General features: G+C 37.6%; 1 protein-coding gene and 1 long non-coding RNA gene across 4 annotated transcripts in view; one reads left to right on the forward strand and one right to left on the reverse strand.

Moving 5' to 3' along the window:
• On the forward strand, nt 1-21,234 carry GKAP1 (G kinase anchoring protein 1). Of its 3 annotated transcripts, none has more exons than XM_065045907.1 (12): nt 1-233; nt 6,698-6,961; nt 7,587-7,730; nt 10,708-10,785; nt 12,365-12,488; nt 13,535-13,557; nt 14,257-14,409; nt 14,787-14,888; nt 15,764-15,827; nt 17,988-18,058; nt 19,008-19,085; nt 20,923-21,234. In XM_065045907.1, exons 2-12 carry the CDS (start codon nt 6,749-6,751, stop codon nt 20,968-20,970), a joined length of 1,098 nt encoding a protein of 365 aa, XP_064901979.1. In that variant the 5' UTR covers nt 1-233; nt 6,698-6,748; the 3' UTR covers nt 20,971-21,234. The 3 variants fall into 3 exon arrangements, with proteins under 3 accessions (XP_064901979.1, XP_064901980.1, XP_005510083.1); XM_005510026.3 differs by lacking the exon at nt 1-233 and adding an exon at nt 667-889; XM_065045908.1 differs by lacking the exons at nt 17,988-18,058; nt 19,008-19,085; nt 20,923-21,234 and adding an exon at nt 17,095-17,980.
• LOC110364342 (uncharacterized) overlaps nt 7,724-25,992 on the reverse strand; it is a 20,150-nt gene continuing 1,881 nt past the window's right edge. The window contains exons 2-3 of the long non-coding RNA XR_002423055.2: nt 14,212-14,481; nt 7,724-10,102 (exon numbers count right to left, since the gene is read on the reverse strand). This is a non-coding gene — a long non-coding RNA (uncharacterized LOC110364342). The remainder of the gene's footprint in view (nt 10,103-14,211; nt 14,482-25,992) is intronic.

Genomic DNA, 25,992 nt, shown 5'->3' on the forward strand with positions numbered 1-25,992 from the left:
GGCCGCCCCGCGTCCTGGCGCCGTTTGACCCCGGCGGGAGCCCGTACGGGCCGGCGCTGCCGGGAGCCGTCACTAACGCCGCCCCGACACGGCCCAACCAACCAGCGGGCGAGGGACAGAGACGCTACGGCTGCGGCGACAGCGCCCGCCCCGCCCACGGCCCAGCCGCCGTGCAACCGCCAGCCCCGGGGCAGCAGCGCGGCCGCTCTGCTCCCCCTGCCGCCGCGACCGGAGTGAGTGTCCCGTGGGGGGCGCCCGCCGCTGCCCGCTTGCTTTCCCCTGCCGTGCCGTACCCTGCGCTGCCCGCGGGCCTGTGGCGGCGGGGGAGGTGTGGGCGTCAGCCTCCCAGTGGCCCCTTCCGAGTGGGCCTCACCGGGCGCCGGCGGGAGAGCGGCGCCCCCAGCCGCGGGAGCCGTTGTGATTGCGGGTGCCGGTGCCGGTTGCGGGGCGGTTGGCGGTTGGCGGGCGGGGGTGAGCGCCCGTCGTCTGGCGGCGGCGGGCAGGGCGCGGGGCCGGGCTGTCCCGCGGTAACTTCGCGCCTCCTCCCACGCGCCCCTGGCGTGTGCGCGGAGCCGCCGCCCGCTCCCGCGCGGGAACGTGCCGGGTTGCGCGGCCCCGCGCGTGACGGGGAAACGCACCGTGCGCGGGACGGAGCGCGTGTCTGCCGGACGCGGGGTGCGGGCGCTTCTCCCCGAACGTTAGGTCGTGGCGCAGGGCGGGCTCGTGTCTCCGCGCTGTGTCACCCACAGGGGCGTTCGGAGAATTCCGCTGCAGCCAAAATGCCGATAGCAGTTAGAAGCCAGAACGTAATTGGGACATAGTGTTTACTTATCACTGGTTGGTTGGTCATGTAAGGTTACTAATGTATATTAGCGTCTGAAGGATACTGGTATGTATTGGTATCTGGGAGTGCTAATATTTTTTATTGCCTTAGTCGCACACAGTAAATTGAGTGCAACAATTTACTGTTGCAAGTATGGCAACGAAGATGATTAAGGGAGTGGAGCATCTCCCTTATGAAGAAAGGCTGAGGGAGCTGGGTCTCTTTAGTTTGGAGAAGAGGAGAATGAGGGGTGACCTTATTAATGTTTATAAATATATAAAGGGTGAGTGCCATTAGGATGAAGCCAGGCTCTTCTCGGTGGCAAACAATGACAGGACAAGAGGTAATGGGATCAAGCTGGAACACAAGAGGTTCCGCTTAAATTTGAGAAAAAACTTCTTCTCAGTGAGGGTGACAGAGCACTGGAACAGGCTGCCCAGGGGGGTTGTGGAGTCTCCTTCTCTGGAGACGTTCAAAACCCGCCTGGACATGTTCCTGTGCTACCTCACCTAGGCGTTCCTGCTCCAGCAGGGGGATTGGACTAGATGATCTTTTGAGGTCCCTTCCAGTCCCAAACATACTGTGATACTGTGTGAGTGTGGAGTTTCAAAGTTTGTTAGATAGAGTTCCTAACTTTAGAACTTTTAAACTTAACTCACGTCCTTTAACTTTTTTTTGGAGGGGAGGGAAGAGGTGGGAATAAGGGGAAGAAAAGTAAGGTGGTCACACTGTCAATCAGTATTTTGTGCTCAAACTGAAGTCAGACTTGCCTGGTTGCTTTCACCTTTTAGTCTTGAGTTTAAAACATGTTTTAAAAAACATTCTTCCTCAAGAATGTTGATGATTTTTTTTTTTTTTTTTTTTCCCAAAGCACAGCAGTACATGCATCATATTTCCCTTTCCAGCTGTGCAAGGCCCCTTACTTGTCCTGGTTTTATTGCTGCCCTGTATGCCAGTGCTGCAAATCTCAAGCAGATTTCTGAACCAGGGTGGTGGGTTGGTTTGCGGTGGTTTTTTTTTTGGCTGTAAAGTTACTTGTGAAGCTCATTGACAGGCTGGTGATTTTAAGTAATTATAATGGTTTGGAGCAGTTTAATGCAGTTTTATAGCTTTTGATCAGATCACATAAACTAAAAGCAATTTAGATGGTGAGAGCTTGTCCAAGTGGGAGGACCTCCTGTGCAAAACTTCTGTATGTGCACTGGTAGGGAAAAATAGACTGAGCTTGCTGTGGTAAATGTGTAAACAGGCAAAGATCATTTTGTAACTTGCAGAAATGTGAAGGTTGATCAGTGCCAGAAGGGAATCGACATGTTTCTTTATTTGTAAATGTGTATCTTAGTGTTATTTCAGTTTTACAAGCAAGTACTGAATCAGTCAATACTTCAGGTGTTTGCAAAGAACATATATTGATTGTAGTTTATCATAAACATGTATTTTAGTGATAGGAACAAATAGATTGTAGGTGGGAAGAAGCTCTAGCGTGACAATACACTATTTAAAAGGTTTTCTAACATTTTTATCTTTATTAGTGGTTTATTTGATGATGAGAGTTGCTAGGTAGGAAATGAGTTATATTTTTGGGCTCCTCTGGATGTTTTCCTTGAAATAGTATTTGAAGCTATGTGGTTATTTCACAGATGCTTAAAGATGTACTGCTGGCATCAGACTGGAGGTTCTGATGTGGGTACCGCTCACTTCTTAGAGGTGCATGAACACTTGCAGATTCAGTGGTCAGCCATGCACATGTGCAAAGCTGCACACAGGACAGGGAGCTGCTGATGCTCAAACAAAACAAGCTTGCGGATGCATGCTAAACTCTTCTTAGTATACGTATTTGGACAGTTTACAGTAGGGCTTTTAAAACTCAAGTGTTTCAAACGCTATTTTGCCTGCAACATGTGGGTAAATGTATATAGCTGATACAAAAGGGATTTCAAGTTCTGGTGATAACCAGGTAAGTGTGTTACTTTTATTACTGCAGTCTTTGTTACATCATGTTTAAAACGAGATTGAAGCTCTTCAGGGCATGGGCAGATCTTATGATTCAAAATACACTTATTACACTTCAGGGAACTGAAGTTGAAAAGATACTGTTTCTCTTCAGTCACATCACAATTCAACTTTCTAAATATGTCTCATTTTTTAGCAAGAACTTAAGGCAGAGGAAGCATTTTGTGCTTACAAATCACTGTATCAGACACGCTAAAGTAATACAGTACATGTTTCATAAATGGGACCAATCAAATTCCAAAATAATCTGTTCATGTAGGCTGACATGATTTATAGAAGGGTATGACCTGAGAATGAGTAGAGGACCAAAAAATAATACTACTTGTGAGCTGTAACAAATGCTTTTATGTTGCCTGGAAATTGTATGGTGTATCGTGCTTATCTTAGGTTGTTGATAGTCTGAATAATATGTCATTTTGGCTGCAGCAGCTCTTCTCATGAACTTTATAGTTTGAAACAGATTGCAGAGACAGTTGAACGCTGTCTGCTAGAGATTTGCAAAGCAGAAAGTTTTGAAACGGGCTCATTTGTTACTGCCACCTGTGTGTTGATGCCATAGTGATGTTGCAGCTTCAAAATCCATTATCACAGAATCACAGAATGTTAGGGATTGGAAGGGACCTCGAAAGATCATCTAGTCAGTGATCTTTTTATCAACAGAAAAACGAAGGGCTGTGTATATTAGAGAAAGTCTTTTCAGAAGACTAATGCATGACACATGGAAACAGCTTCAAGTATTGATGTTCGTTTGTTGGTCTTTTTTTAACTTGCAGGCTTGATGTATTAATGAGTTGTGTAGATGTCACAAGCACACTCTGCTTTCTTTTGCTCCTCTTGGAGATTTTCACTCTACTCCATATCATAGGGAAAGGAATTGTCTTGCGTTTAGATGGGCTTTGGCCAACTGACTGTTATGCATACCTAACATTTTGCAGACTGCCAAGCTCTTGCAGCCACTGTAAACATTGAAATGATTTTTCAGATCCTAGTTTGATCTGTGGAATTACATAACACTCTGTGGTATTTGAATGCTTTTTTATGTATCATCAAAAAGCCTCTTTGAGCATAGCCTCAAGCTCAATAATGCTAATGGTTTAATTTTATAAGGCTGATCATATCTATAATATAAAGAACGACACAAATTATAATTCTATTAAAGGGGGGGAAAAAAATCTTGTAAAAGGGGTGACAAGCATTTATGCTTTGCTGAAAGCTTTTGAGATCAGCCCATTGGTACTTGGTAAAATTTGTCTGTCGGAATTGTAGATGTGGCATTAAAATCTGAAGTATGACATGGTGGTAGGCCTTAGTGAATCACTGCATCCGTCTTTTTAAGTGTTGCAGAAGTGGGATAATGAGATCCTGCTGTAATATAAATAGCTGTATTGAAATGTCCGAGTTAGCAATGTTAACAGCTCTTCCAGACTTAACTGGAAAAATAATAATCTCATGTGTTTGCAGTTTTCTCTACTAGCCCATTACTATCCATTTTTCTGTTTTGTCGAAACAAATGTAATTCAGGAATAAACTTCTGTAAATAAATTTCATCTTGTTATTGAAATATTTCAGTGAATTACAACAGCAGAATTCTGTGGGTAGTACTTGCTTAATATCAGTTGGGCACTTAATTGCTTGCCAAATGTAGTCTGCAAAAGTATACCTGTTGTATTTTTGTTGTATTTGTTGAAAAGAGAGAGGGGAGTTTGCAGCCATATTTCATAACATTGTAGAGATTTAGCTGTTATGGTTGAGTCCAACCTCTTTTCATCTTTATCTTTGTTCTAAAGGAACTACTAATTGTCCCTGACAACATTTTCTCTTCAACTCTATTGCCAAAGAATCTAGCTGCTACCACTGGAGCTCGAAAACATGAAATGTTTTAAAATTGTATGGGTAAAAGGAGTATTTGTCACCATTAGCAGCTGACAATTTAATAAAGACTGTGTTATGAAATTGGGTGTATAAAAGCCCAAATACATCACAGTAAGTAGATAGAGACTAGAAATTCCAAGCTTTTGACTGATTAGAGTCATCCTGTAGTGTGCTATTTTTTTTCAAAAGCCAAATACTGTAGAAAGTTTACAAACTTCCAGTGTTGTAGTCTCATGTAGTGCCAAGAGCACCATCTAGTTTTGTAAGTTCATGTTATAGCGCGAGTGTGCACTTAGCTTTGGTGCTGTTCTCTGAAGATTAATCTTTCCTCTGAGTTTCAGATTTCAATTTACTGCATGTTCAGGCAGTAAGAGCACAACATCTTTCTGCTGTAACTAAACTCCTAAGTAGGGTAACTATAGTTACTGAGTATTAAAAAGCATTTTAAAAACATACCACAAACCCAGGAAAATCCAAACTTACCCTGTTATTTAATCATTTAAAGAAGTTAACAAGTTCTAATTACTTACGGTGTTTTAGATGTGACTAATGTGAGTATTTTTAGATCCACTGTTGTGGTCCAATTAGAGTCTGAACATAAGCATCAAGTAGATTCACAATTTGATGTCCAGTTTGTTTTATTCTCAGGATACAACCAGCTTCATCGGATCAGCTTCATTTTCCTTTTTTGAGAGAAACAGAGTATGGTAACTTTTGTATGAGAAGAATGCTGTTCACTGTAACCTTTGTCTTTGGTAAACTTGAAGGACAGTGGTAGCTTACTTGCTCATTCTCTTTCACCTCTGAGGAACAAAATGTAATACTCCTTTTTAATAATTCTTTTGGGTAATGGGCACAATGGTGACCATTTACCATAGCAGTTTCGTGTTGATGTGTCTGAGCATCTTTAGAGCACCTGTACAGGTCTCTCCTTGAGAAAGTCTGGAATTTAATTACAACAGTCTCTCGAAATTTGTGTAGATCGTCATGCTCTTCTGTAATCGTATTTAACAAGCAACATGTTTGTAGAACATCTAGGCAGACATTCAACTTCTTCTGTTCACATTTGCCAAACTGTAAGGATTTCTTTCAAACAGCAGTTTCAAAAATTATGTATTATTTCACTACACCTCTGTGTCACAGTGTATCAACATATCTAGACGTCTTCCCTGAAATTTATAATCACCAATGGAATAACTTAACTTTCAATCCTATCTTAATTCACTAAACTTTGCATGGACACACTGAAATTAGCCACATATTCTTATGCCAAAATTTAACTTTTACACTAGATAAATTATTTGTACTTTGGAGTGGGGATATACATATCAGTTCTAGCTACAGGGGGCAATGGAAGGTGTGTGTTTCCCATTTCTGCCTCCCCCCAGCACATCCTCTGTGTTGTGCTGTGGGGACAGGTGAGCCTAATGTTTGAGAACAGGAAGAGCCACAGTGCTGGGTTTGCCTTCCTGAGGAGGCAAATACTGATTGTTCTCCAGTGTCTTGGGAACGAAATGATACCGCTTGTAAAACAGGAAATACGGCTGCTTACCCAAAACTGAAGCCTGCATATGCATAATATCTACTTGTTTTCAAACCATGGATTTGTGAGGACGGCATCTGAAACAGTTTTGGAGCCCTATACTATTCCTATATATTTCTTATTCTTTCTTTTTCCCACGCAGATCATGAAGGCCATCTTCTTTCAGAGCCTTCTACTAGTTTTTTCCATCAAACATAATCTCTCAGGAACAAATATATTAGCCTAAAATAATGTTTGTTTTATAGATTATTCTTTCCTTTGGTAGTTCTTGTTTGAATACTTAAGATAATACAACTTAGTAAAAATATAAAGAAATATTACAGAGTTTGTGTTTGTGGTGGTGGGGGGGGGGGGGTTTTAATACTAATCTTTTAGCTAAGAGAGGTGAATTATTGATTATTTGGTCTACCACTGTTTTCATTATTATTTCTGTGCTATTTTCTTAGGAAACCTAATAACTAAAAAGAAGCCAGCTCAGTAGAATTTCAGATGTGGCAATGGCATCTACTGTAATCAGCTCGGTTCCCACTACTGCATCTCGTTTCGCGTTACTACGAGTTGAAAGTGATTCTGATTCGGAGCCTGGAAAAGGAAGAAGTGGCCGAGGTGCCAGTAAATCTCAGGCTTCAGGAAGAAGATCATCTGCAAATGAGAAAAAAAGAAATAAAAGGAGAAAAAAGAAAGAACAGCAGCAGAGTGAGGCCAATGAGGTAAAGGGATTATATTTTCAGTATTGGGCTGCTGAATTTGCAGATTATTTGTTCACTATCAAATTTTATAATTATGTAAGGTATTTTTAAGATTATACTGTTGTATCCATATGGTGGAATGATTAGAAATAATTGTTATTGCAGCTTCTTAAGATGTGAACACCTTTAGATTGTTGACAAACTGTAAGGGCTGTCCACGTTTTTCTACCTGAACATCTAGCGTGTCTGCTGATGCCCATTCTGTGTATACCACCATTTCTTTGGCATTGTATTTCATTTGGGTCAGGTGTGAGCACACTGTAATATCTGATCTAGCATGAAATCTGTCAGACACATTTATGTATCAAGATTGGTTGAAAGTATTGTCAGGTAGCATCATATATTTATTTTTTTCATTGTTTTATTGTTATGTAGCTGTAGTGTTTCTGGTTTACAGTTTTCCATCATTTTACACTATTGTGTGTACTGTGAATGATTAAACAAAAACATATCCCAAACAACAGAGTAAGGTAAAGCACATGCATGTCTATTTGCACATGTATCTGAATGCCTTTCTTAGTCCATTAAAACTGTTCCTGTGTACTTGTCAACATTGTCATTAATGTTAACAATAACTGTTTTTCAGCTCAGAAACCTTGCTTTTAAAAAGATTCCTCAGAAGTCCTCATATGGATGCTGCCTATCTCAAAATGAACAAAAACTGCACACTGCAATGCAGAAGGACTCTCAGGAAGAAAATTGGCAGGAGTGGAGACAAAGAGATGAGCAAGTACAGCTTACTGTATTTACTGTCTTTGGCTTTCCTGAAATATGTTACTCCATAAAGTTAAGCTTCATGGATAAACAGAGATGGCTGTAAAGGAAGGAACAAAATACTGCCCCACAGAAGGAAAGGTTTCAGTGGAAATTCAGGTCCCGTCCTTTGTTAGATATAGAGTCAGCACAGGCTGCTGTTTGCACACCTCATAGCTGGACTGTGAATACTGTAGTATGGTTAAGAGGAATTTATATCATTTGAGTAACAAGTAGAAGTACTACCATGGAAGGATGGTGAAATGCTGTGATGGGAGCAAAGCTGGGGATGTTTTGGTGGAGCAATATATGGATATACAGTACGGTTCCACAGTAAACCAGGCTTGGCAAGTTCTGTTAGGCATGAAATAACTAGTTCATAAGAACCTCTGGTTTTTAATGTTAGAACATCTTTTTGGTAATAATATTGTTAGTAGGGTTCATTAACACTTGAAGAACACTTGAAGATCAAGCCAACTGCTTGTGTAGTATTTTCACCAAAGCTACCACAAACAGAATTTACACAGCAAAATGCACTCAATCCGAATCAGTAAAACAATCTTCGCCTTGAACAAATACAACAGTTTGCTGTCTTTGTAATGGCATGGAGTTATATGAATTTTCTGAATTGTTTGCATTACTTCAACTATTTTAGGCCAAAATATCATAGATGGACAAAGAAAGAAGTAGTTCTAGTGCATTTTTTCAGATGGTGCTTAAAGAAATATTTTGGTACTCTATTTCTAAATTCCCTTTAAGTAAAATAATTATCTGCTATGCACTCATTTACTGTGGATGGTAGTTTTGGCTGTCTCACACTTGAAGATGCACTTCAGGGTAACTTTGCACAAACTTTTTCAAGGCAAATTGCTAATAAGTGACAACAACTGGAGTTAAGGTGTTTTTACAGATAAATTTTCTACTTACATCTCACCAAAAAAGATGGTGTTGAACTGCTTCTTGTTCTCATTAAGACATGATACAGAAAGCCATATTGACAAAAGACTGACATTTGGATTCTATCCTTGATAACTTTGTATGTTGCTTAGGCTTTGGTATAGGTGCCTCTTTAAACAGAGTATAGACAAGTTCTTAACTTTGCAGGCTTCTAGGTGGTTGTCCTAGCAGTGGAGTAATGACCTAGTAATCCTCTTGACAATTTCCAGAGCTAATTAAATTCAGAATTATCTTTTAAAGGTACAGATTTCCTTTGTTCGCTACTTGCAGGTCAGGATTTTTTTATTCTATGTGGTATGAAGTGACTATTTCAGGTAAAAAATAATTTTATGGTCTATTTGCTGGATGGTGAAATGGCCAGACAAAAAAAACTCAGTTGTAAACAATTCTTATTAATTTCAATCTCGTTGACATATAGTCTGTGAAGTTACCTTGGGATTCTTTTATTTTAAAAATAACTCTAGAGCAATTACTGTGCTCTTTGGGGGATCCGTGGCATCTCCCCATCCACCCGCCACAAAAACCTTGCCAGTGAGGCACAGTGCTGCCAGATGATGCTAAGGTTGAACCACAAACCAAACACACAGCTAGGGATGACAGTACAGCCAAGTCTGTGTCCAGTCGTGTAGCAATTTGTGCTGAGAGCGCTATTTTACTGTGTTTCAAATAATGGCTCAAATAGGGCTGGTTTACTGTGGTGACAACTAGAAGCCACCCTTTGGTTTTGTCTTGTCTGAGACTGATCATATGAATTGCTGAACAATTAGGAAGAATGTGTGTGCATTTACACCATATAATCACTTTTAGGCATATGTAAGGCATATGAGAACTTATAAGATTTTTTTCAGAATATATAGTTCCAATAGACAAAAAAGGTAGTGTACATCACACAGCTCAGCTTGAGCAAAGTACAGTCAGACCACTTAAGTAATTATTCACTCTAACAGCTATTGCAGTTTGTTCTGGAATGAATGAAAAGAACCTCAATTTGAAATTCAAAGAACAAGAAAATGATGGTTACATAATTATTTTTATGAATCAATATTTCATTTAAGGGCATGAAAATGAGAGAGCTATGATTAAGAATAAGGTTTGCATTTGGCAGCACATTACACAGGGGGTTGTAGTGATTCCTTAAGACACTAGACCTCAAAGGAACAGAGTTTCAGAACAACTTCATTTTGGTTAACTTTGCTGTAAACAGTAACTTAGGTTATTCACTGTTCATACATTTACATTATCCACTGTCTGATTTGACTACAGCATATATATTCTCTAGGTAAATCTCTTTATTTTGGCTCCATTGAACTGTTGCTGGTACTGGTCTTCTCAATTAAATCCTTTGACATTCTGTGCAGCAGGAGCTGGACTTGTCTGCACTCACCTATTTGCCTATAACAAAGGAAAAAAGAGAGATCACATCCTTCATTCCTGTTGTATTGTTCCTAGTTCTTAATAGCTCACACCTAGAAAGCTTCAAATTTTCTCTGCATCTTCCAAGAAGACTTACATACTTCCTTTTCTCAGAAATGACAGAGAAAACATCTGGAAGCTCTCTGTTGCAGAAAAAAAATGGAAGTGCTCTTAACCTATTCTTTTCTATGCAATGTATGGGTGGTGGTAGTATACAGTGACCATTTTCATCCTTCAACATCCTCTGGTTTTCATTTTTCAGACTAAAAATAAAATTACTTTAAAGAAATCTCATGTAAACAAATTATCAAGATGGTAACTATTACACAAAGATGTGCTTGATTTACTGTATGCTTACATCCATCACAAAGTTTCCTGAAGCAAGATATTTTATTACTTAAGGTACAAAAAACTGTATTAGCTGTTAATAATGCCATGTGTCACATCAGTTCAACTTAGCTTTTTGGCAATTGTAGTGATACATGTATTGAAGCTGAAATTTTAGTGTGGTCTTAGTTTTGTGTGCTTTTCTTTTTTTTTTGAACAACCTAATCACATGAAGTATGTGAATTCTGTTTCTTCAGCTGACCTCTGAAATGTTTGAAGCTGATCTTGAAAAAGCATTACTGCTAAGCAAACTGGAATATGAAGAGCACAAAAAGGTATTTGCAGGATTCATCCTAATGTAAAAGCTGTACAAGTTTGAGGTTTGAGTTTAAAAAAAGGGCAAAAACCTCCTAGAAGTAGAATTTTCTTCATGTAAATTGTTTGCTTACACTGTTCAGATGCTTAAGAGTTCAGAGAAATAATGAATAGGAAAGAATCTATTTATAATATTATTAAGTGTTTTGGTGGGTTTTTTTAATTGGCCTGTAGAGGCAGAAAAATAGCTTTAATTTTTCTTTTTTTTTGGCATGTAAATGCATTGAAATTTTTTGAGTACAAGAGATCCTGACCTTCCTCAGAAAAAAATCCAACATATGTGAAGAGTAGAGAATCAAAGCACTGACTTGTCCTTAGGCCTTAGTTATGGTTTAATTATTAGCATTTTTGCTAGCATCTTTTCTCTCTGTTTTGAGTGTTGTAAATATTTTAGTTCTAATAAGGTGTGTGTACATTTTCTTAGCTGGTCAGGCAGCTGTTTTCTGAGTGATTCTTATGGTACACTGAAGAATTGTTCTGAAAAAGTACGCTAAGATGAAATTTTTATTTCTAACAGGAAGTTGCTTCTTATTTACAATAAATCAGGAGCCAATGAAATGTTCTGAACATTTTTAAACTTAAATGTAATTATGCATCATAAAGAAATAAAAATTGCATGTGTGCTTTTGTTCAAATATCTCTGTAAAATACTTCATTTTTTTGAGGAGAGTACTATAAATTTTTAACTTACTATAAGTTATTTTTTAAAGGGAAGACAATCTTCAGGCATAGTGACATAGCATCTTTTTTAGACTTTTTGAAAATTACCTCTGAATAATTTAAAGTATATACTATATATTCAAAATACATAATACATGAGTACACTGAACAAACCATGTTTCTATGGAAAGAAAAGCACTCCATTTCCATCATTACTTCCTATATAACTTTTTTTTTTCTCAAGATGATTTAACATTTAAGAGTATTTTAGATATTTATTAAAATATGGAATGAATCAGTATTTAGGGTTATTTTTAACAATTGGGACATCAATCATTTGCAGAGAATGTTCATGTATATGTGTGGGGTGGTGGGACTTCAGTTCAAAGGGCTATCGTGTACCAGGCTGTCGGATTTCGACAGAAGTAAGGTCATTTGGTAGAGCATTGCTGCACACTAATAGCTCTTTGACTTCTACTGAATGAATAAGCATATTTTGAGAATAAAAAGGCGGCACAGTAGACCTCTGTTTTGTAAAGAAAATACTAACCCACATTGCATAGCACTCTGGTTTCCTGCACTTGACTACCATATATGCTCAGTTTATTAGTTTGATGTAGGTGATTGAGGAAATATTAGGCTGATATAATAGTTCATTTGCTGCTTAGTGAAGAGCAATGCTCTGCTTCACAGAACAGAATTGATGCTTAGTTGTTGATACGTCTTGCACTCTTTAAACCATTCTGAAGCCTGCAAATTACTGTTCAGGCTAAAACCTCCTTTAGTGTATTATCACCTTTTTTCTTTTCTTTGTAAAGCTTCAGGAAAAAATATTTGGGTATTGAAGAAAATTATACCAGTGGGACTTTATTCTTCTAGGAATGTGAAAATGTTGAAAATACTTCATCTCAGTCAAAGACTGTGAATAAGAAAAAGAACCAGCAAGGAAAAGACAAACCTCTCACTGTGTCTCTGAAAGACTTTCAGTCAGACAGTAATATAGGTATGCCTTATCATACCATATGAGCTGTTCTATTCTGAATTTTCATAGTGTGTGTGCTAACAGCAAAATGCTCTTCTGTCTCTGTTCATTAATACCGTGTTTAAACAAACACTACATGAGTGGCAGTTAGTGTGTCCTACCAAGTCTAAAAGCTTAAGTGTTTATTATGTAATAACGGGCTAGTTAGATTAGCAGGGGAAAAGAAACGAGTTTCAGGAAGACATAATTCCGTGTGGGATCCCTGGGGTGGATGGTGGACTCAAACACTCTTAATGTGACTTTTTTTTTTATTCTAAGTGGATTATTTTGTTTTACGGTGTTTGCACTCCTTAGGCAACTGAGTTTCTGTGTTTCCTAGGTAACAGCAAGTCATTGTTTGCCTTTCTTCATGATACTTTTATTAAGATGAGTAAATACTGAAATATATATACTCATTATATGCATTACTTACGTTTAAAATTACTTCATCTGTGTCTGCAGAGCAGAGATACTGAATTTTAGTGAAGAAATCAAGGTAGATGTTAGGAAGAAAGTAATTTGTTTTCTAAGGTTTTCTTTTATGGATGTTTTTATCTAAATCTACACAATTTATTAAACACATTATTTCCAAATAATTGGAATAGAGGAAAAAGATTGAAAGCAGAGCAATCTGGAAGTCATGGAAGGCATTCAGGTATACAGTGAGATTTGTGCTATAAAAGCCTAAACAGACTTAAAAAGAAACAAACCAACAAATGCTTTAAGTGTGTTTACAAAAGACATTGCCTTCCACTTTCACTGAAGCAAACAAATATGGGATGCTGCTTTTGATTAGGTAGTCTGAAAGATCTGGGTGAAGATGCAAATACAGAGATTGATGTAAAGCAGATTTATAATCTTGGCTTCTGATGCGTTAGTAATGACTTTTTTTTTAATTGTGACTTCGAGAGGAGAGTCCATGTTGAACTCCAATAGATTTCCACACACACACTTTTCTGTCGTTTCAGTAGCTGACTGTACAATATTTGAGTAACATACTGACATAATATTTTTTCTGTTCTTTTCAGATAACCTTGCTAAAAAACATGAGGTAAGTCTTATTTAAACTAGTTTAATCTAAAAACAAACAAAAACCAAAGCAAACAAAACTTTTCTGTTTAGAAGGTAATTACTTTGGCACTTTCTGTAGTGACAATCAATTATGTATTAATTCTAAAACTGTTTTCCATTTGGAAAATTTTTAGAGGTGCTGATTTAATAGACATGTATGTCTACAGTTCTTGTATACTGAGAACTCAGCGTTGGTTTTCTTAGAACTACCTCTTGCTTCTTTAGTTTTCAGATAGTCTTTGATGCAACTTGGAAATTTAAAAGCATGTTAGGAAATAAAAATTTTAGTACAAAAAAGAGAAGCAAATTATGTAAGAAAGTAGTGCAATGCTACTATGCAGTCCCCAAATATTAAAACTCCTAGAAGGGAGAATAATTAACAGTGAAATAAAACATAAATTAGTGTAGTCATAGTGCAAAACTATTAAATTCCACCTTAATGCTTTTGTGTAATCTCATCATCAGCTAATGTTAACTGTTGATTAATTTCTAGGCTCTTCAATTGGTACCATATTCTGTAGGTGGAAGTCACAGTATTATCAGGATGTACAACATAAAACAATATCTAGATGTGATGCTTTTCCATAACTTAAGCCATTTTTTTTAAACATGTTGTTTTCTAGCTCAATATTACCTTACATGTAAAGGAAGATATGTTACAGAATTTACTTTTTGACAGGACCTGAACTCTTCCCAGTCTTCATTGCATGATGGAGGATTTTTCAACAGGCTGGAAGGTGATGTTCACAGAGCACTTGAAAGAGAGAAAAGGAGAGTCCTTGTCACTGATGGCGGTGAAACAGATAACTGCACATCTCATGAACACAACCAGGCATGTAGAACAGCAGACATTCTGAAGTGAAGTTTGCTTAATGAAGCTTGTTCAGTGATCGGAAGGGAGCACCTGAGTAGAAAGCACAAATTAAAAGCATGATAAAGAATTAAAAAAGACACAACACTGTAATACTTTTATCTATCTGAAGAGGTATTTAAATTATTTATTTTTTTAACATGAAACATTTGTGATTGAAATAACTTTTGCTCTGCAGAAAATGGCAATATTTATTACTGAGTTTCTTATCTTTTTGGTATCTATTCACATACACTTCTTTAGTTTTGATGAAAAAAAACCTCTAACATATACATTGCCTTTCCAAATAACTGGGTTCACATGACTAAATTATTCAGAATTTGTTTTCTTGCTTACAGGAGAGTGTTTTGAAAGACGGAAAAACAGAACAACTAAAGCTTGAGCTTGAAAAGAAAGATGCAGAAATTGAGGAACTGAAAAAGATAATAACTCAGTGGGAGGTAGGAAGCTGATAATACCTTCAAATAGTAGACAAAATTTAACATTACTATACATTTGAAACAAAGTGTTTATTAAAATGTGAGCAATCTGTAGAGATGCTTTGGATTGGTCACAGATTACATATTCACAGAGCAAATTATTTCTTCAGTGCCACATGAAGTGGGCTTTTTTGGTACGTTAAGCATCTAAAAATAATCCAAATAATCAAGACAAAGCATCCATTAATAACATCATATTTAGCATATCAGTCACTGCTTGTTTTCTAGTATTGCTGTTTTCATGGTCAAAAAAATAAATATGTAATCTAAGACTAGGCAAGATCTTGAGCAATCTGATCTGCCTTGGAAATTAGCTCTGCTTTGAGCAGAAAGTTTGATTTTCTTGGGTCTTTTCCAGCCTGTTTGGTTTTTATTTAAATTCTACTAATCTTTTCTGTATTTAAGAACTATATATTGTTGGTTTTTTTTCATATGCCTAACATTAAACATTTTTCAAACGCCTATAAGAGCAAACTATGAAGAGACTTGTGACAGGAAAAATAAGTTTACAGCTAAGATACTTGGCTAGAACTGACACTGGTGGCCAATTAAGGAAAAGACTAACTGATGAAGAAAGTGTGGTGATATCAGATAGATTGGAAAAACCAGCAAAAATAGGTTCTTGAGTAGTAAAGATTTGAAAAGGAAAGAAACTAATGTACCTTTGGCTATGGTTTAATTAAAACATACACGATCTTAAAGGATTTTTCTAACATAAATGATTCTATGATTAGATTATCTGCAGAAGTGATCATTTTAAACTAAGTCTGACTTTACGTCATGCTTAGTCTATAGATGCTTTCTCAGTACATGTAATAATTCAATCTCTAATACAGGCAAAGTATAAAGAAGTAAAAGCAAGAAATGCACAGCTTTTGAAGATGATGCAAGAAGGTGAAAGTAAGTAAGAGTTTTATCAGGAACTTAAATGTTCTTTTTAAAACATGGGAGGAACTTTTAAACCACCTTTTTAAACAGTAATTTGACTCACTGACATCTATAAAGAGCTAAGAAGCTATTAATTGTCAGCAGCTCCAGTGAACTACTGAATTTGCTGGACCACACACTACTGCATGTCTGTTATTATATAATCAAACAATCAGTTGTTTGTTGAGTTTCTTTGAAATATAAACCATTCAGTTATGTTTTAAGCAGAATGATACTTGGAGTTTGTCTTTCTTTTGCTAGTTACAGCTACCTGTTCTGAACTGATCTCATCATATTGTCTCTTTAGACACACTTGAGGAAACTTTTCAGTGCTTGCATCTTTGCAAGCTGTGCTTTGAACTGTTGGAAACATCATTCTACACCTAAGCAATTCTTTTGCCACACAATGAATAGGGATAGCTAAACCACAGGATTATATGTGCTACTGTATCATAATTTTCTTCCGTTATTACAATATTAAAAGTTTCTTAAGATTCAGATTTTGTTATCAAAGTTTGTGGAAAAAAAATACACTCATATAGATGTAAATATCCTCGCATCTTTATACTTATGTGTAGTTATCCTTTAATATTCCTAATCTTGGTTGATGAAGTTGAGTCTATGATGCTAGCTACACTGATTCTGTCACAAAATTGCCTTTGCTTTTCATTTTCTTAATTTAGCTCTTGAATGTAGTTTCTTCTCTGGAATCCATTTTCAGCTAAAAAAAGGTCTTTTTTTTGTTTTATATATGTTTACAAAAATTATGTCTAAGCTAGTTCAACCATTCATAATATGACTGATCACTGCAAAAATATAACTTTGAACTTTATTACTTTGGGTCATCGTCTGAGCCAAGATGAAATATTTTCACCTTGAGAGGAAAGAGGTGAAGTTCTGAAGGTTTTTTCTTTGTTTGTAGAATAGTAACATACTATAAAATGAACAATTTTGTGGTTTTCTACAGACTGAGTATTTGGTATTTTAGGGAGAGGAAAGTTTATGGCAGATTTGAGCCTTGAAAAAACTGAGTTTGTTCTTATTGAGAATTTTAAGTTATCCACATATATTTCACATACACTAGCTAAATATTTCAGACATCTGTTGGTTGATGAGAAGCTCAACATGACCCAGCAATGTGTGCTTGCAGCGCAGAAAGCCAACCCTGTCCTGGGCTGCACCAAAAGCAGCGTGACCACGAGGTCAAGGGAGGTGATTTTGCACCTCTGCTCTGTTGTAGTGAGGTCCCATCTGCAGTGTCGTGTCCAGCTCTGAGATCCCCAACACAAGAATGACATTGACCTGACCAGAGGAGCGCCATGAAAATGATCAGAGGGTTGGAACACCCCTCCTATGAAGACAGGCTGAGAGAGCTGGAGTTGTTCAGCCTGGAGAAGAGCAGGCTCTGGGGAGACCTTATTGTGGCCTTTCAGTATCTAAAGGGGACCTACAAGAAAGCTGGAAGGGGATTTTTGCAAGGGCATGTAGTGATAGGACAAGGGGTAATGGCTTTAAACCAAAACAGAGTAGATTTAGATTAGAAATAAGGAAGAAATTCTTCACCATGGTGAGGCACTGGAAGAGACTGCCCAGAGAAGCTGTGGATGTCCCATCACTGAATGTGTTCAAGACCAGGCTGGATGGGGCTTTGAGCAGCCTGGTCTAGTGGAAGTTGTCCTTGCCAATGGCAGGGAGGTTGGAACTAGATGATCTTTAAGGTCTGTTCCAACCCAAACCACTATTAAGATCTCCATATTTGAGTAAACAGAAGTTTCCATAGCTATGACTGAGCTTGTATATAAAACTTACGATCCCAAAATCTTCATCCATTGCCAATATTCAGTTTTTTGATGGACTTTGTTCGCAATGGATATCTCTAAAATCCATGCTGTTTATAGGGTTAACTGTGGGTAAGTAGTGCAAAGGTGAGGTTTAATCTCCAGATCTTTTCAGGCTATTACTAATGGCACTGGTAGCTAATAGCTGATTTTGATTTACAACATCTACTGTTCTTTTAGTGAAGAGAGCGATATTTAGAGGTTACAAAACAGTGAAGTGATGTCAAAGTGCTATTGCAGATGAAGACCTGTAAATCTAGAAGGATCCTCATGCTCTATCTTTGTTTCTCTATAGTGAAAGACAAAGCAGAAATACTCGTACAGGTTGAAGAATCTCAAATTATAAAGAATGAACTGACTGTACAGGTAAGCAAAGATTTCTAAATGTAAACTTTCACAGCTATTTCAAATATGCTATTTATTTAAGGCAGTGATAAAGGTGGGGAGGAAGGAATCTGAAACAAAACTTGAAAATGTTACATTTAATCCTTAGCTCTGAACTAAGAGAGTCAGAGAACACTGATTATATAAATCTCCAGTGTAACTCACTTAGAACTGTTTTGAGAAAGACAGCAGCCCTCAGCATACTTGAAATAATTTTGCCCTGAATAGCACCTTAGGATTATCATTCTCTGGTAAACCCAGCTAGAAAGCTCAGAAAGGTGCTCGAGATTATCCTCCTTTACTGGATGAGGGTTTTTTTAATGTGTTGCGGTTTGTGGGTTTTTGGTTTCTTTTTGTTTGTTTTTAGTTTTGGTTTTGGGGAGTTGTTTATTGTTTGTTGTGTGTGTGTTTGTTTAATTTCTAATCTCAAGCTTACAAACACAAGTGAGTTATAAATTACTTAAGACATGTCAGTTGGCAATTCACTGCAGGAGAGAGCATTCAAGACTCCTATGCTTAGTTTTTGGTCTGCAGTGACTCTTCTAAGCCCTTGACTTGTCCAAATCTCTTACCTATAACACAGTACTATTTTCTGAGGGTGATGTAATAAGCTTGTCTGTGTTGCATAATACTATATTAGTAAAGTGTTTTATGGAATAAATTAATGCAGAGTCCAAAAGTCGAAGAGATTCTAACTTCGTAGATTATCATTATACAGGTAAACCAGTAAATATTGCTTGGGAAATAAAAGTCATTAAAGAATATTTTACTTGTACTCTCAGTTCTTGCACAATGATAATGGTAGCCACTCTGGAACTCAGCATGTATTACCTTGTCTGTCCAACACAATACTAATGGAGATCAACTTTGACTTTAATAAATTTACAGATGTAAAGGATATTTTATAAATCCGTATTCTGTATGTTTTTAGGTAACTGTACTTCATGCTGCATTAGAGCAAGAAAGATCCAAAGTGAAACTACTGCAGGCAGAATTAACAAAATACCAGGTAGTTCTTTTCTGTAAGTTTACCTGTTCTTGGTGTAGCTGAGAGCATCATGAGGTGATGTGCTCTGAACTGACCTATTAGCTCTAATTTTTCCAGGTAAAAAAAATTAGCACTCGTGGGGGGAGTGGGGGGGGGAAAGAGTAGCAAAGCTCTTTGCAACTTGAAGTCTGCCACTTGTTTTGTACTTCAAAACTTCTCGAAGTGTCCTAATCAACAAACATACTTGAAGCAACAAGTTGGTTTCAGCGGGTAACTGGACTAAATGTAGACTTCATAGCACTTTTTTTTGCCACGCTGTTTCTTCGATTCTGTATCTGAGTTCTGTCTCCAGCCAAATCATTATAGGAAATTCACAAGCTGTGTTGAAATACAAGTGATAAGATCAGTGTCTTGCTGACTGTGCATATGCTGTTTTGTTAACTTGGCTGCTAATGCAACTCACATTAGTGATTTCAGTTAACTTTTGCATAATTAGTATCCTGCTTAACATTCAGACTTTTTTTTTTTCCAGAGTGACAGTATTTGTGAATAAGGATATGTACTTGTGCTTGACTTGACACATTTTGGGGTTTTTGTTTGATTTTAGTGGGGTTTTTGTTTGGTTGATTGAACTGTGACCTTTTGCATAGGTTACAAAAAGAGCCTGTTGTATATAATGGAAACTTCTAAGATAGCCATGTAGTCTTTGGCAAGCTGTCCTATTTCAAGTTGAAACACATTGTTTGCGTTGGAATACTATAATTTTGTGAAGCCGTAATTAGGTTTCTGAAGCAACAATCTTTCCTGCTTATATCAAATTCTTTGGCTAGCATTACATGGGGTTCTGTATGTAACCTCATCTTTTCCTCTTGTCTTTTTCCCATTGTCACTTTACTGAAAGTGAGCAAGTTTTTCTTAAAATTATCTTGCAGCAGCTGATGAATACATATGCTTGTTGAGTCCCTTACAGACAAGCTGAGTGCTCATACCACTAATTGAAACTAAATCTCTTGTCAAATTCAGTCACTCACACCATTGTTCTGATTTAACAACTTCAGGCTGTTTTCCCCTCCCATTCATGCCTTTGCTAATGTTGAGTATTCTTCTCTGTAAATACGAATTTTTGAATAAGATAAATTTATCTGGTGGTTAATTGTAATAAACAGGATTAAAAGAATAATAGTACAAAAATTATAAAATATTATCTTTGTTGTATACTTAGGAATTACTGCGAAACTGCCTATTCTGTTGCTCTTTTCCTCCAGACTTCCTCCTCCCACCCCCAAGTCTAATATGCTTTCATCTTTTCACGTTTTTAAACTGTTGTTGTGTGTGTGCGTGTTTTGTCTTAGGACATGTGTCTCATCTGCCTTGCAGGGATTGTTTCTTCTGCTTTTATTATTCTGTCGTGTAATCTTGCAGGCTGACCAGGACAACCCTTCGTATATTACTACTTCTTGTGGCATTATCTTTGATAACATGAAACCCACTATTTTATGGACTACTGCTTTGAAGTATAAGAAAGCCTTTCAAAAAAAAAGTAACCCAGATCTGTGGATTAACAACAAAGAAACAAACTAAAAACAACAACAATGGCAATAAATGAGTGTGGTTTCATGCCTAGACCTTAACGTCTCGGTTATGTATAAGTGCCTTGACTGTTTTAATTTATATAACAGTATTTTGTGTTCAGACAAGTTTGCATCCCATAATAATTGTATAATTTAACAAAAGTATGCAACTGAACTCCTGAATTTTTCTTTCTTGATAGTTTATACTACTTCAATATACAAAATAACTGCAGATATAAAAGGTCATGTCAAGTATATTAACTAAACATTTGTTTTAATTTTTACAGAGTGGGAAAAAAGGGAAAAGGCACTCAGAATCTGACCAGTGCGGCTGATCTCCTCTGCCACCAGATTCAAAGCAAAAAAAGTCAAGTCATTCTTCAGGGTTTTGCAGAAGTTTATATATTTGTTGCACAACTGCTCAACTATGCAGTTTTTGAAGAGAAATTAACAATTACTAGTTTGTTTAACAGTCTAAATAATTGATTTGTTGCACTTTCTGCTACAGAAAAAATAAAAAACTAGTATTCCAGCAGAGCTGAAACTAACTGTAAAGCCATTAGATTTTCATCATTCAATAAAATTTACTCTTCCATTTCTATGTTTGAATTCTTGCTTTCACAGAATTTTTCAACTAAGACAACTTCGTTTTGTGACTATGAAGATCCAAATGTATTAGGATGCAAATTGTCAAAGTTTCAGCAAGTCAAAACTGAAAATGAGACAGCTCATGCAAAAGCATCTTGCTGTTGCCGAATCCAGATCTGTTAAAAAAAAAAAAAAAATCAACAGTCATTATTTCCGCTCCCTGTATAGGACATCATGAAGTTCAACAAGGCCAAGTGCAAGGTCCTGCACATGGGTTGGGGCAGTCCCTCCTATCAATACATGCTGGGGGATGAAGGGGTTGAAAGGGGTTGAGAGTAGCTCTACTGAGATGGACTTGGCAATACTGGTAGATGAAAAGCTGGACATGAGCCAGCAATGTGCATTTGCAGCCCAGAAGGCAAATCATATCTTGGGCTGCATCAAAAGGAGCATGGCCAGCAAGTCTCACTGCTCCGTTGAGAGCCCACCTGGAGTCCTATATTCAGCTCTAGAGCCCTCAGCTCATGAAAGACCTGTTGGAGAGGGTTCAGAGGAGGCCACCAAGATGATCAGAGGGCTGGAACACTTCTGCTGTGAGGACAGGTTGAGAGAGTTGGGCTTGTTCAGCATGCAGAAGGCTCCAGGGAGACCTTATTGAGGCCTTTTGGCATACAAAGGGAGCATCTAAGAAAGAGAGACTTCTTACCAAGACCTGTAGTGATGTGATGAGGGGGCAAGGGTTTCAAACTGAAAACGGGCAGATTTAGATTGGACATAAGGAAGAAATTTTTTAATATGAGGGTGGTGAGGCACTGGAACAGACTGCCCAGAGAAGCTGTAGATGCCCCTGGAAGCGTTCTAAATCAAGCTGGATGGGGCTTTAAGCAGCCTGACTAGGGAAAGACATCCCTGCCCATAGGCAGGACTTGATCTTTGAAGGTCCCTTGTGACCCAAACCATTCTGGGATTCTAGGATCTGTGTCCTTTTCATACCTAGATCAGTTTCAGCTGCAAAATGTGGAAGCTAACATGTAGAACTACCACGTAAAAAGAGCTTTCCTACCTGTCAGCTTTGAAGTGTCCTGTGTCATTCTTCAAAGCTTTCCTAGTAATAATTCCTCTTGTGCTGAGAGACAACGCTCAAACATTTTTTGTCCTGTGCTGTCAGTGAATGCAGTACAGCTACAAAACTGCAGAATTGTTTGTGCAGTGCTAAATGTAGTATTAAATCCTAGGATCTCAGATATTTTGGGATAGCTGTTGATGTGGAGCATTACAGAAGTACAAGTAGAATGTGGCTGATTAGACACACAAAATCTCTCAGTTACCTGGCAAATCAGCTGAGAACACAGAAATTGGAGGGAACGAGCCACAGAAGAGACTAAGGAGGAGACAAAGCAAAACACCTGTAGATCTAAAACCAGAGGACTTTTAACTGAGTCCTTTTTTTAACACACTGTAGTACTAAGTAATTTCCAAAGCAAAATAATATGTGAAGACAGTACTTCACGGAGAGGCAGAAGCAGAAAGTGGGACAAGAGTCTATCAATAATGGTATGAAGAATTTGTAAAGCTCTTACAGTTAGTAGAGACTTCTGAAAACCAGTACCATGAAGATGTTGACAGTGGAACAAGACTTTTCTGAGAAATTAAACACTGTAGCTAATAGTCCATAATTATTCTAATTTCGTAATAGCTTCACTGATTCGTTTGTCCTACCTTTTTTTTTGGTCTGGCCACCTCTTTGAAAATAATTTTTAAATACGACATCCTCAGGATGCGACCAACACCACTTTTCAAAACAGTGAACCCTGTAATCACGCTTAACTGTAGTATCGTATCCTAACAGATAAAACACCGCTGGGTGGAACAAGGTAATCTGCCTTTTACTAGTCATGTTCAAACTAAAACCCCTTTATTTGCAGAGGTGGAATGGTTTTTTTTTCATTGTCTGCTGCCCCACAGGAAATATTTACCCGACTGGGACCAAGACTTTTCATCAAATCAGTGGTGCCTATAACTTTAAAATGTGACTTCCAACATGTTTGTATTTGTAACAACTTTTGGATATGGAAATCCAGAAAATATATCTTCTCAAAATCTAATCAGTCTGTTTAAAGGTGTCATTAAATTGCTAAAATGTACGTAGAATAATTCAAACTTCTATTGCTTCAGATGTCTAAAAGCCAAAATCCAAAAAATTGACTACCTGTTATTCTATAAATTTGTCTTCCTCTAAGTTTTAATTTGCCCATTGGTCCATATTTGACATAGAGTTGTTTTGTTTTGTTTTCCTTCGGGACTGTCACTAAAAGCTGCCCCCACCACCATGGAACTAACCTGTGTTGTTTCTTGTGCTACTGAGTTTGACATAAATGAAAATTTGTTTATATAATGCTTACTGATTAACAACAGAAGGAATTATATTTAAATGCAACAGAGGTTATATTCTAAAAGTGCCTATTATTGTCTTCATAAAAACTTATTGATTTTAAGTGCTAAAGAAATAGGCACACTTTTCTAATTTTGGCAGTGCTGAATACAGTTCTCATTCTTCAACACAACTCCTTTCCCTGTTCACCATTTGGTGTATTAGCCCATCCAGTGTAAGTTACAGAGAAATTCTTCCATCAGCTGATGTGTTCTCCACTATGTTGCTCTTGTAAATTTTTGTATACTCTTGGAAAAAAAAATTAAATTGTATTTTCTCATATCTATTTCCTTTTACATTTGTACTAACTGAATGTTCATAAAGACAAAGCTTTTTTTAATAACTGTTGCAGCCTGTTTCAGGAGGGATATTCCCAGTGTGCTTACTTCTGAAAATTCAGCAATTGTCTTGCTATTACTTTCGCACAATGAGTTATTTTAGACTGTGAGCCTAACTTTGCAGTAGCCTGTTTTTTCATTCCTCTGTTTTCCCTTACAAATCTTCAGCAGTATTCTGTATCTGTCCTAGTTGTTTTGAAATAAGCTGGAAATTGCATATCTAGCAACACAATAAACTTTTTTTTTTCATTGAAAAAAACAATCATTACAATCTCATAACCAAAGGTGAGATGAGACAGCCAGAATAGAGAAATAAAGTTCCTATTTACTCAACATTAGAAAGTAGTTAGACTGCAGAATTTCTGTAGTACCTTTAAAGGGGGTTGCTAAAGGAATAATACAGTTTCCCACGCTGAAATTAGGAATACTAATGAATTTGGGGGAAAAAAAAATCTAAAATGAGGGGAGCTGAGGTGTCTTTGCCTAAAGAAACAAAAAGCTCCACACAACAGGCTAAGGAGACAAAAAGGCTGTTGGAAAGAGCAAAACACAGGGTACACGCACAGTTCTCCACCCCAGCTGGAGAAAAATAATTGCTGGGATGGATATGACTAAATACAACTAGAAACTTTAAATATGGTTGTTGTAAATCAAACCAAGAAAAATAAGTAAGAATAGGGCTTAGGCAGTAGAGTACAATTGGAAAAGATGGGTTAGCAGATCAGTATAAAAGTGATTTTTCTAGACTTCTCAGTGTGTGGTTCTAGCTAAGAACTAGCAGTCACAGTTCAGAAGCTCAAGGTGCCGTTCCTGTCTAACAATACTTCTATGAATATCTTTATTACCCTCCAAAGAGTAAAGCAAACTCCACTGAAAATGAGGTGACAGCATTTAATTTATTAGAATTACTGATGAACTGGTGGGGATGTTGCCGTCTAGTTCAGATCTAAGAAGACGTTGTTGTTTGCTGTACTCCAGGCACAGTATCTGCTCAGTGAGCACAGTATCTGCAGCAGGAGATAATGGCTGTCCACACTTTAGTGTGCAGTTTTTTTTAATTTAATCCCTTTAACTGTGTCTAAAACAAAAGTCTTAACCTTTGTCCTGGCAAACCAGGAATGGGAAACAGCATCTAGAATATTTTTTAAGGTCATATGAAAGTCTATACTCTTCCCTCGTATAAATACTATAGTCACGGGTGAGGAAAATGGAGTGGCATAAAAATTAACCTGCTCTCTCTAGTAATTGTACTCTTTAGGCTGAGAAACTGATTAAGAGAAGTTGCACAGACAGTTGTAGGAAGAGGAAATAAAGGCACAGGTGGAACGACAAGGGAAAGAAAAGTCAAGAGGAAAGAAAGAAGTGTTTAAATCCCCATCAGCCTAAGGTGGGTTAAGAACTCAACATTCTTTGCTGTATTATTTTCATTTCCATGCATTGGAAGCTGTATTCTCAACTATCTGACTGTGAACACGCATGCACTTTGTCTTGGTTTAGGGTATTTTCCATCTGGATGCTTCCAGTACTGGCAAATGAGCTCCCAAATGTCCTCTTTGCTTAATTAGGAACTTCTGATAGCTTCCAAGTTATTTTCTACCAATTTCTAGTATCCTTGCCCTTTTTAAGAAATATGCATCCGTAAATAAACTAATGATTATTCCTCTGACTTGTAAATCTCTGCCAACTGTAACCAGGTTAACAGCTGTGCTACTGTGCACAACTGTACAAGAAATGACAAACTCAAGTAACAATACAGCCAGTGTAAGTGATCGCTATAAACTAAGAACTGCCTGGGATGACGAACATCTTGCACTTTGACCTGACTGATTTCTACTTGAAATCACTGCTCCGTTGCAGTGCAAAATGTTACTTCACAGTGTCCCTCACTCTGCCATCTGTCAACGTGCTCCGCTGCAGCAGAATTCAGCACTTTGTAGGGTCACAGCTCACGTGGTAAAGGAACAAGCACAACCAAGGAAAGGCTTAGTAGTTAAAACGTG

Source organism: Columba livia, chromosome Z, assembly GCF_036013475.1.
Source record: "Columba livia isolate bColLiv1 breed racing homer chromosome Z, bColLiv1.pat.W.v2, whole genome shotgun sequence".
Classification (NCBI taxonomy): domain Eukaryota; kingdom Metazoa; phylum Chordata; class Aves; order Columbiformes; family Columbidae; genus Columba; species Columba livia.